At 36.0% G+C, this 12882-nt stretch overlaps 1 protein-coding gene across 4 annotated transcripts in view; it reads right to left on the bottom strand.

Moving 5' to 3' along the window:
- The window catches only part of ARHGAP32 (Rho GTPase activating protein 32), a 309577-nt gene that overhangs the window by 179850 nt on the left and 116845 nt on the right, over nt 1–12882 (bottom strand). For all 4 annotated transcript variants that reach the window (XM_040483524.1, XM_040483526.1, XM_040483527.1 and 1 more), the window contains exon 2: nt 1563–1671. In XM_040483524.1, coding sequence (XP_040339458.1) covers nt 1563–1671 — 109 coding nt within the window. The remainder of the gene's footprint in view (nt 1–1562; nt 1672–12882) is intronic.

The following is a 12882-nucleotide window of genomic DNA, read 5'->3' on the forward strand; positions in this document are numbered from 1 at the left end:
TTTTGGTAATTAATTACCAACCTCTGTTAGTGAATGCTAAATGGCTTTCATAATTAGTTTTTGCTGTAGATTTGATGCTATTTCTTGATCAATTTAACCTAAAATTGCAAAGAAAACATAGCTTATGAGAAATTTACACTGTGATAAATGTCAGAGTCACAATCATGAGCTGCCATATATTTTTATCAAGCTATCAAACATTAAAACAAGAAGAAAGATCTCTATTACCACATAAATTTGCAGTGAATATATTTTCAGAGCTCAAACTACAGTTCCAGTACAGTTTTTCTGACCACAATACAAGCGCAAAGTATATTTATTTCCATACTGCAAAATCCATTTAACTTTGCAAATGAGGAGCTTCACCCTAACCTTCCACCAGAAGTTTGTAATATAATGTTATGCTAAAAGGTAAATAACAAGAGAAGAATCTAACAGAATTCTATAAATGCCCTTTAAGCGATAAATATGATCAATTAAAATCATATGCTCACGAACGGATGTCAGCATTTGGCAGTACCTGATTGAAAAGGCATTTTCAAAAATAAAATTGTAAAATCTTATTATAGACCAGCATTGACAGATGAGTATCTGCATTCAATTTTGATGATAAAAAACACTAACTTTTAACTACAATTAAGTAAAATGTTATTCTCCATAAAAAAAAAAGTCACTGTTCACAGACCTGAGCTGCAAAAAGTTATAATAGATTAAACATGTATCTCAAACTTATCATGTGGAAAACTACATTGCATAGGATTTTCCTAATCAGACCCCAACAAAAACTGCTTTTCCAGTATCTCAGGAAATGTAAACTCCAGTCTTCAGGTTGATCAAGCCAAAACAGCTGACACCATCTTTGATATATCTGTAGTTCACTCTATATCCCATTCATCAGCAAAAAATAGTAGGCTTTGTAAAACTCTCTCCAGAATCTAACCATTTTCCACCATATCTACCAGCATGGTTCAAGCTATCATTACTGTTCACCTATTATAATAACCTTCTAGTTGGTCTCCTTATTTCTTCTTTTGCCTCCCCCTTTAGCCTATAAACAAAAACCAGAGATTTCCTTTAAAAGTTCAAGCCAGATCATGTGACTTCTCAACCAAAAATCCTCCAATGGGGTTTCCCATCTCACTCAGCATAAGAAACCTAAGTCTTTATAATGGACCACAAGAAACTACATGATCAGCTCTCCATCCATCCAAACCATTTCTCTGTAAATGGTTTTCCAATCCTCCTACTCTGTAACCCCACTACTCTACAATTAATTGTCTACAATAGCACTTCCCATCACTTGACATATTATATATTTAATTGTCTCCTTCTCGTCCTACCCCATTAAAATATAAGCACCACAAAGGTAGGAAATTGGTATGTTTTTTTCAAGACTCTGCCCACAGAGTTTTAAACATTGCTTGGAATAGATTATCTGCTCAATAGATATTTGCTGAATAAATTAACAAAGTAACAAAAAACAATTCTTTTAAAGATTCATCAGCTCCTTCTCCTTACGTAAGTAAAATATACACAGATACATATGCATAAAATTGATTTACCATTGTGCTAAGTGTTTCTTCCCAATCAGGCCGCTCCCGAGGGTGAACATTTCTATGTAGTTCTGGAACAAAATCATCCTCTTCAGAATGTACTGAGGACTTCATCTTCCTGGAGATAAAAACATGAGAAACTATGATAAGAACTCCCAATTCTATGAAAACCTTCCAATGACTATAATTCAAAAAATAGAAGCTTATGTCAGTAGGAAGTTTAATTAAGACCTTTAATGGTTAGTATTGATTCCCCATTTGTACTCTGGCTTTCAGAGATCTTTCCTGATGTACTAAACACCTTCTTTTATTCCAAAAGATAAAAGTAAAGTTAATAAGTAGCTAACCTTCATGGTCTATGGTAACTATTATATAAGAACTGATTTTATCCGTTTAACACAGTAGGAACCTGGCAAAGATTTGCAGCAGCCACCAATATTAATGGAAAGGTGTTAAGCATTAGTAAAATTCCAGTATTACCACAATTCCAGAATATGGTACTTCCGGCTCCAATTTATGAAGCACAGTGCATTGAACTACCACTCTTGAGAACAGCTATGAATGCTAAATAAAACATATAAAATAACTTGTCTAAAGGCACAGGAAAGCAATCAATACAGGTAAGAGTTCTGGGGCTACATTCTTTGAGAACCCATCAAGCAAATTTCACATTTAATCATTACTTTTGTATAAGAGATTGTCTAAATCAATAATGGGAAATAAAGCCCAAACATAATATTGTAGTCTAACTGGACTAAGCTGGCAGAGGTTGGAGGTTGCAGGTGCCAAAGCAGGGTGGGGCTTCAGGGTGAAAAATGACCCCTAAGAAAACGTGTAGAAACAGAACCCATAAATCTACATAGAAATTCCCCCCCGGAAACTGTTAACTGATTCCTAAGTCTACAAATATGTAGGAAAACATGCTGAGAAACCCATCCAAAATCAGGTGATGGGCAACTAAAGAACCAACAGGGGATCTCAGCAGCCCAGTCATACTGTAGAGACAGAGGCTGGCAAACAAGCTGTGTCAAGATGGAGGAGTACTGAAAAAAGAAAAGGCACCTCAGTTCTTGAGACTCCAGAAAAGTCATGCCTTAGGAGTAAGGTCAAACTGCCAATGGATGAACTCTAACAAAGCCAAAAACCAAGACTTTATAGCATCAGAACTGCCAGAAAAAAAAATTAACTCTCTTCAGAGGAAAATAACATTCAACAAGCCTTCTGCAAATATTTTAACCACTCTAATACCCAATAAACATTACAAGGCATGCTTTAAAAAGTGAAAAATAATTGTAAAAAACAGGAACAAATGACTAAAAATTAGGAGGAAAATGTAAAAAAACAAAGACTCACATTTGATTCAGATTTTAGAATTTGCAGAATAGGCTTTAAAGTTATTATGATGGAGTTCTGGCTTCTGCTTATGATGTAGAGGAAGCTGTAAGAGGCACTGTTCCCAGCCAAACAAGACAAAAAGAAAGCCTAAAAAATCATAACTTTTCTTGAATCCATCAGAAAACTAAGCAACTATGGGGCGCCTGAGTAGCTCAGTCAGTTAAGCATCCGACTTCAGCTCAGGTCATGATCTTAGGGTTCGTGAGTTTGAGCCCCACATTGGGCTCTGTGCTGACAGCTCAGAGCCTGGAGCCTGCTTCGGATTCTGTGTCTCCCTCTCTCTCTACCCCCTCATGCTCTGTTTCTCTCTCTCTCTCTCTCTCAAAAATAAATAAACATTTTTAAAAAACTGAGGCAACTAGATAAACTCTAAAGAAAGACAGGAAACTCTAAGATGATCTGGATCGCAAGCAATTGCTTATTTAGAGCAAAGCAGAAAAGAAGAAAGCTGCTAAGAAGAAATCAGTTAAATCCTTACCAGGTTTTATCAAGTTTTTAATCATATGCTAAAAAAAATTCATGATTAATATATTCAATATTAATACATTCAATAAAATGTTTTAAACCTGTATGAAACAATGAAGAATTTTAAGACACAACTGGAATCTGAAAAACAATCAAATGCTCATCCTAAAATTGAAAAAGGCAGTATCTGAAATTAAGAACTCATTAGATGGGTTTAATAAAATAATTGACACGGCTAAAGAGAAAATTGGTAAACTGGAAGACAGTTGAATAGAAAACATCCACACTGAAGCACACAGAGAAAAAGGAAATACACAACACAAAACATGAGACTTGGTTAAAAAGGTCTCAAATATGTCTAAATTGCCAACTTAGACATAAGGGAGATGATGAAAGAGAAAACAAGGCAAAAGCAATATCTGAAACAGAATAGCTAGCTAAAAACTTATAAAATTCATCAAAATAGAGATTCAAGAAGTCCCACATACCTCAAGCAGGATAAAAAAACAAGTTAGGCATATTTTACTCAAAGTGCTAAAAAAGTAACTAAACACTTAATAGAAAAAGCAGCCAGAGAATAAAAGACAAGTTGACTTCAAAGATGCAACAAAAATGTGGGAGGACATTTCAATCAAAATGAAAAGATAAAGGAGTAAACCTTCAACCTAGCAAGAGGAAAAAATACTGCCCACGAAGAATCCTCTAAAATCACCCATTAAAAAAGCAGGGAAAATAAATTATTTTCAAAGAAAAGCTGAACAAATTTACCACCAGGAGGGGTGCCTGGGTGGCTTAGTTGGTTAAGCATCCGACTCTTCGTTTTGACTCAGGTCATGATTTTCGTGCTGAGTTCAAGCCCCTCATGGGGCTCTGCACTGACAGTATAGAGACTGCTTGGGATTCTCTCTCTCCCTCTCGCTGCATCTCCCCTACCTGTGTGCTCACTTGTGTGCTCGCTCTCGCTCGCTCTCTCTCTCTCTCTCTCTCTCTCTCGATAAATAAATTTTTTAAAAAATTCTAAAAAAAATAAAAAATTTACCACCAGGAGACCTGCAGTAAAAGAAACAGAGTTCTTCTGACTGAAGGAAACTGATCACAGAACTACAAAAATTCATGAAGAGAACAATGAAGGAAAAAGTTGGAAAATGTAAGTAATGTTTTAAACTGACATAACACAATCATACCCTATGTATGAGATTTACAATACACATAAAAAAGCACATAGGAGAGACATGTGCAGTCGATCAGTATAGAAGTTCTCTACTGGCTGGGAAATAAAATAAGCCCTATTTTAGAAAAGAATGCAGTAAGTCAGATATATGTTACAATCTTTACAATAATCAGTAAAAGAACAGTAAATAAATGTGTAACTAGAAAGTTGATAGAGGAGAAATCTGTTAAAATAAAACATACTTGGGGCACCTGAGTGGCTCAGTCAGTTAAGCATCCAACTTCAGCTCAGGTCATGATCTCGCAGTTTCATGAGTTCAAGCCCCACATTGGGTTCAACATACTGATTGCTTGGAACCTACTTGGGATTCTCCCTCTCTCCCTGCCCCTCCCTTGCTCATGTGTGTGCAGTCTCTCTGGGTCAGTCTCTCTCTCCCTCTCTCTCTCTCTCAAAATAAGTAAATACATAAAACAATAATAAAATAAAACATATTTGGGGTACCTGGTGTCTCAGTCGTTTAAGCATCCGACTCTTGATTTTAGCTCAGGTCATGAGATTGAGCCTCATATCAGGCTCTGTGCTGAACATGAAGCCTCCTTAAGATTCTCCCTCTCCCTGTCTCTGCCCCCTTCCCCTGCTTGCTCACTCTCTCTCTCCGTCTCAATAAAAAAACAAAACAAAACATACTTGATTAATCCAAAAGAAAGCAGAGAAAGGAAAAATAAAGGCACAACTAAAAAGACAAATAAGAAAATATTTGCTGGTAGGAATTTAAATGATGCAGTCACTGTAGAAAACAGTTTGGCAGTTTCCCAAAATATTAAACAGAAATACCATATAATTCAGCAATTTTGTTCCTAGATAATGTAACCAAGAGAAATAAAAACATATGCCCACCATGAATTTATACGTGAGTATTCATACCAGTATTATTTATAATAGTCAGAAAATAGAAACCAAAATGCTCATCGCCCAAAGAATGAACAAAATCACCAAACCCACACAACAAAATATTATTCAACCACAAAACCAAAAAAGAATAAAGTGCTGATTCATGCTACACAAGAATGAACGGTTAGAACATGCTAAGTGAAAGAAGGCACAAAAGAACATCTAGTGTATGACTGCATATATGCAAAATATCCAGAACAGTCAAATTCACAGGGGCACAGAAAGTATATCTGGTAGTTGCCAGGGGCTAGGGAGAGGAAGACATCACAAATTACTCCAAGTATACCTCATTTCACTGCTCTTCACTTTATTACACTGCACAGAAACCGTATTTTTTACAAATTGAAAGCTTGTGGCAACCCTGTGTGGAGCAAGTACATAGGCACCATGGTTCCAACAGCATTTGCTCACTTCATGTCTGTTATGTTTTAGTAATTCTCTGTATTTCAAACTTTTCATTATTATCATACTTGTTATGGTGATCTGTGGTCTGTTATCTCTGATGTTATCACTGTAATTGTTTTGGGGTGCCACGAACCCCAAAGGTGGCAAACGTAATACGTGTATGTTTTTTGGTCCCTCCACCAACTGGCCATCGTGTTGACTGCTCCACCAACCAGCCATCCCCCATTTCTCCCTCTCCTCTTGTCTCCCTATCCCGAGACACAACAATATTCAAATTAAGCCAATCAACAACTCTAAAGCAGCCTATAAGTGTTCGAGTGAAAGACAGTCGAATGTCTCACACTTTAAATCAAAGTCAGAAATGATAACGCTTGGTGAGGAAGACATATCAAAAGCCACGCCAAGCCAAAAGATAGACCTCTTGTGCTAACCAACCAAGTTGTGGATGCAAAGGAAAAGTTCTTGCATTTCCTACTCAAGTGAACACATGGATGATAAAAAATCAAAACAGCCTTATCACTCATAAGGGGGAAATTTCAGTGGTCTGGATAGAAGACCACACCAGCCACAGCAATCTCTTAAAGCCAAAGCCTAATGCAAAGGAAAGCCCTAACTCTCAATTCTGTGAAAGCTGAGAGAGGTGAGGAAGATGCAGAAGAAAAGTTTGAAGCTGGCAGAAGTTAATTCATCTTACAGCCATCTCTGTAACAGTAAAAAGTGACGCAGCAAGTGCTGATGTAGAAGCTATATATATAGCAAGTTCTCCAGAAGATTTAGCTAAGATAATTAATGAAGGTAGCTTCACGAAACAACAGACTTTCAACGTGGACAAAACACCCTCAAATTGAAAGAAGATGCCATCTAGGACTTTCACAGCCAGAAAAGAGAGGTTAGTGCTTTGCTTCAAAGGACAGGCTAACATACCTGATGACTTTAAGTTGAAGCCAGTGCTAATTTACCATTCCGAAAATGCTAAGGCCCTTAGGAGTTATGCTAAATCTACTCTGCCCTGTGCTCTACAAATGGGACAACAACGCCTGGATGACAGCACATCTGTTTACAACATGATTTACTGAATATTTTAAACCCATTGTTGAGACCTACTGTTGAGATTCCTTTCAAAATATTGCTCCTCATTGACAATGCATCTGGTCACCCAAGAGGTCTGATGTAGATGTACAATAAAATTAATGTTTTCATGCCTGCTTATACAACATCCACTTTGCAGCCCTTGGATCAAGGAGTAATTTCAACTTTCAAGTTTTATTTTAAAAATACATTTCATAAGGCTATAGCTGCCATAGATAGTGATTCCTCTGGACCTATCTGGGAAAAGGAAACTGAGAATCTTCTGGAAAGGATTCACCATTCTAGATGCCACTGAAATGTTCATTTGACTCACTGGAAGAGGTCAAGATATCAACATGAACAGGAGTCTAGAAAAGTTGATTCCAACCCTCATGGATGACTTTGAGAGGTTTCAAGACTTGAGTAAGTAACTACAGATGTGGTGGAAATAGCAAGAAAACTAGATTTAGAAGTAGAGCCTGAAGATGTGACTGAATTGCAACAATCTCATGGTAAAACTTGTATAGATAGGGAGTTGCTTCTTATGGATGGGCAAAGAAAGTGGTTTCATGAGACGGAATGTACTCCTGGGGAAGATTCTGTTAGGACTGCTGAAATGACAACAGAAGATTATGAGTATCACATAAACTTAGTTGAGAAAGCAGCAGCAGGGGTTGAAAGGACTGGCTCCAATTCTGAAAGGAGTTCTACTAGGAGTAAAATGCTACCAAACAGCATCACATGCAACAGAGAAACTGTTCATGAAAGGAAGACTGAATTGATGCAACCTTCTTCACTGCTGTCTTATGTTGAGAAAGTGCCACAACAGTGCCTGGGTGGCTCAGCCGGTTAAGCTTCCAAGTCTTGATTCTGGCTCAGATCCTGATCTCATTGTTTGTGAGTTCGAGCCCCACAGCTTGGGATTCTCTCTCTCTCCCTCTCTCTCTGTTCCTCTCCGGCTTGTGCTCTCTCTCTCTCTCTCTCTCCCTCTCTCTCTCAAAATAAATCAATAAACTTAAAAAAAAAAAAAAAAAGAAAGAAAAGAAATTGCCATAGCCACCTCAGCCTACAGCAACCACCACCCTGATCAGTCAGCAGCCATCTATAGTGCAAACATAACTTTTATATGCACTAGAAAACCAAAAAAATTCATTTGGTTCACTTTATTGTGGTATTCACTTCATTTCAGTGGTCTGGAACCAAACCCACAATCTCTCTGAGGTAGGTCTGAACTAATAAGTAAGAGGTATCTTCCTGAAATATTTAAGAACTAGATACTGGTGGTAGTTGTGCAACTGTGTGAATATACTAAATAACACTTAACTGTTTAAGAGAGTGACTATTATGGTATGTAAATTATACCTTAATAAAAAAATTAAATAGACTAAAAATTCCAATTAAAATAAGTAGGGGTGCCTGGGTGGCTCGGTCACTTGAGCATCAGACTGTGGCTCAGGTCACAATCTCACAGTTCATGAGTTCAAGCCCCACATCAGGCTCTGTGCTGTCAGCTCAGAGTCTGGCACCTGCTTTAGAGCCTCTGTCTCCTCCCTCTCTGCCCCTCCCCACTCATGTTCAGTCTCTCTCTCTCTCAAAATAACTAAACATTAAAAAATTATTTTAATTAAAGGGGGACATTTCATGATAAAAGTGTCAAGTAAACAGCATAATATAAAATTAATGTGCAAGAAATACATACATATTCCAATATATCAGCTTCACAATACATAAAGCAAAAACCTGAAAGAACTGAAAATAACCAAATGCACAACTAGTCATAAATTTTAACAGATATTTCTCAATGACTGATAGAATAAGCAGATAAAAAAAAATCATGAGTATAGGAGATCTGAACAACCCACCTTTGCAACCTGAGCTAGGCTAGAACATTAAACCCAACAACTACAGAGTATGTATTCTTTTCAAGAGCATGTTAAACATTTACCAAGAGACCATAATCTAGAAAATGAAGCAAGTTTCAACAATTAAAAATAATTTAAATCATAAATGAATGATTTGTGACCAATACAGAATTACACTAAAAATCAATTACTAGGGGCACCTGGGTGGCTCAGTCAGTTAAGCATCCAACTTCCGCTCAGGTCATGGTCTTACAGTTTGTGAGTTTGAGCCCCATATTGGGCCCTGTGCTGACAGCTCAGAGCCTGAAGCTTGCTTTGGATTGTGTCTCCCTCTCTCTCTCTCTCTACACCTCCCCAACTTGCACTCTGTCTCTCTCTCTCTCCCTCTCTGTCTCCCTCAAATATAAATGAACATTAACAAAATTGTTTAAATAAATAAATATCAATTACTGAAAGATAACAAGAGGAGCACCGGGCTGGCTCAGTTGGGGAAACATGTGACTCTTGATCTGGGGCTGTGAATTCAAGTCCCCTATGGGGTATAGAGATTACTTAAATAAATAAAAAACTTTAAAAAAAAAAGAAGGGAAATTAGAAATTCTGCCAGATGTATAGAAATTATAAAACCTGAATAACCATGAGTCAAATACATGAAATCACAAAGAAAATGAGAAAATATTTTTATCTAAATGATCATAAAAATACGGCAGGTAAAACATGGGATACTACTAAAACAGAGCAAATTTCAAGCCTCTAAATGCACGTTACCAGAAATAAGACCAGTTGAAAACAAACGTACTAAGCTTCCATTACAAAAAGCTAGAAAAAAAGGAAATTATTCCAAGCAAAGTAGAAACTAGAAAAAACCATTTAAACAAAAAAATCAGTGAAACAGAAATCAGGTGGATAATAGAGAAAAATCAAGGCCAAAAGCCAATTCTTTGAAAGATTAACAAAATGGACAATCTGTAGGAAGATTCATCAAGAAAAAAACAGGACATACGATATAAACAATGAAAAGAGAGTTATAACTAGAAAGTCTACAGACAAAATGGTGCTGAGGACATTACAAACAACTATATTCCAACATATTTGTGAACTTCATTGAAATGAACAAATTCCCTCAAAAACACAACTTACTAAAACTGAAACAAGAAACGAAATCATTTGAATAGTCTTATAGCTATTAAAAAAGCTGAATCTATAAGAAAACTCCCAGTCCAAATGGATTCACTGGTGAATTCTTTCAAATATTCAAGGAATAAATAATAGCAATATTACATTCTTCCAGAGTATAAAAATAAAAAGACGACCCCTTTCCAACCTGTTTCATGAGGCCAGGACAGTCTTCATAACAAAAGCTGATAAAGACATTAATAGAAAAGAAAATTGTAGGTCATGATCGTGAAAATAGCTGCAGAACCCCTAAATAAAGCAACAAATCAAAACCACTGGTTTACAAAAAGAATATACACACAGTGTCCAAGTAAGTTTAGTCCAAAAAGGAAAATGTTTTAGCATTCTAAAATCAATTGCTATAATGACCACATGATTAAAATAAAGGAATACAAACATCTATATCATTACAACAGGTAAAATTTAATACCTCTTCACAGGTTTTCTGTGAATATAAATATAGATAGGTAGGTAGGTAGAGATGAAGGTTATTAAAATACACACACAGATAACATCATATTTAATGGTGAAATACTGATGCTTTCCTGATGACAAGCAAGGTCAAAAAGGTCGTGAACGAGACAAGAATGTCTTCTATACTTGATGTCTTAGTTTTTAAAACAAGCAAGAGAAGTCAATAAAAGGTAAAAAATTAGACGGGAACAAATAGAACTCTCAGTATTTGAAGATGACACAATGTGTTCAGCAATTAGAGTAAGATAATTCAGCAAAATCACAGGAAACAAGGTCAAAGGCAAAAATCAAATGTATTTATATAGTAGAATCATACAGTAACGCAAAAAGAAGCCAAATATAAGTGTACTATTTTCCACATAACAGACTACACAGAACTGAAAAATAATTACTGTTGCCGTGTGCAACAAATGGATGAACCTCATAAATGCTGAGAAACAGAAGCCAGACAAAAGTACACACTATTCTTAATAAATAAGTGTATCAAATCATCATGCTGAATATCCTAAACAATATTAAATGACAATTGTAGCTCTATAAAGCTAGGGGGAAAAGAGTACATTGTATAACTTTATTTATATTTATATATTATTATAATACATATTATATATTATATGTATAATTTTATTTATATAAAGTTCAAGGACAAGCAAAACCTACTGTGACAGAAGTCAGAATAATGGTTACCTTTGGGGCTAAAGTAATATATATTTTGACTGGTTTGTGTTTACATGGGTATATACATTTATATAAATTCTTCAAGCTATACACTCATTATTTGTGAATTATATGCAAGTTATACCGTAAAAGAAGTATAAAATAAGAAGTTTATTGGTAAATATTACATATTTTAAAAGGTATAAAAATTGTTTATATTATACATTTTGTGTTATATAACAACGAATCAACTCCATAAAAACTTAGTATCTATTTATTTAATTGATCCTTTTGTTCCATGCTTTTTAAATTATGGACAAATTTTACCTTTAAAGTGATTCATTATAGTTCCATATCGAACAGAAAAGATAGAATGTTAAGATTACCAACCATAAAACCTAAAGAATCTAATGTTTTATTTACAAGAGTTTTCTGTAAAACCTCGGATTTGGACCTGCAGTATTTTCAAGCAAAAGGAAAAAGAGGAAAAAAACCACTTTCCTCAAATTGTGGGAACCAGCTTACCATCTCCCTCATCTAAAAAATATTTATATCTTTGACATATACTCACTTTATCTTTGTATGAGTCTTACTGATGGCTTATGAAAAATTATACTTGACAGTGTTAAATTCCACAGAGAAGTCCACACGACACATTGCCTGAGAAGTGTTCCCTAAGGGACTGCTTACACTCAGGCATACCTTTTCTTGATCCCTGGAGTAAATTCCAAGGAGCAACAGAATTCTACCTTTCTCCTTCTATTCCCTTAATCTTTGTTTTTGTTTATTGATGGTTCTTTGCTAAGTTTGGTTCTGGTTCTGTGACACTTATGGCCAATAAATTGTTCCCCAATGGTATGGGAAATGATCGAGAAGTCTTTTTTATGGCCTGAGCGTGCGGTGATATTTGACTGATAGAGACAGGCATCTCTACTCTATTGCAGACAACAGAGAATTTGGTCACGCAATTTATATCTGTTTGTGAAAGAACAGGCTTCAATTCCACTGCAGAGAAGAGCTCGTTCATATACCTAAAGTGGTGAGTTTGGTGTTCTTTTACCCATGGCTGAAGTAAGACTGAAGTTGCAAGGTGTCTGGGTATATCTGTAACTGATAGTTACACCTATCAGTTATTACCTGTCGTCATAAAGAGTAATATATTTTCCTATTTTGGGGGGATATTAATTCGTTAGATTATAAAGCTCCTTAAAATATAGAAGCTCTGTTCTGGTTAGTTTATATACACTATTAAGAGCTTACATAAACCCAATATTCCCAGAATTCCCAGAAAATAAAGAAACTGAATATGTAAGACTAACGGGGTCAGCTGTTTTGATGGTGAAAACAGAACAGAGATTTGCTGAAGCCAGTGGAATTGAGACGTGGTCACTTCCAACTGAAAATGCCAGATATGCTATAATTCTTAATAGATACTGTAATTTTATCAGACAAAAATCCTGTCCAATTCCTGTCCACTACACTCCCCACCTTATATGTTCTTCCAAACTTTATGAATATATCTATTCATATATATAAATGTTTTCATATTACATTAAGAATACAGACAGGAGGAGGGAAGATGGCGGCGTAGGAGGACGCTGGGCTCACCGCACGTCCTGCTGATCACTTAGATTGCACCTACACCTGCCTAAATAACCCAGAGAACCGCCAGAGGATTAGCAGAACGGAGTCGCCGGAGCCAAGC

The sequence above is a fragment of the Herpailurus yagouaroundi genome, unplaced genomic scaffold (assembly GCF_014898765.1).
Source record: "Herpailurus yagouaroundi ecotype Mexico unplaced genomic scaffold, PumYag 161, whole genome shotgun sequence".
In the NCBI taxonomy this organism is placed as follows: Eukaryota; Metazoa; Chordata; class Mammalia; order Carnivora; family Felidae; genus Herpailurus; species Herpailurus yagouaroundi.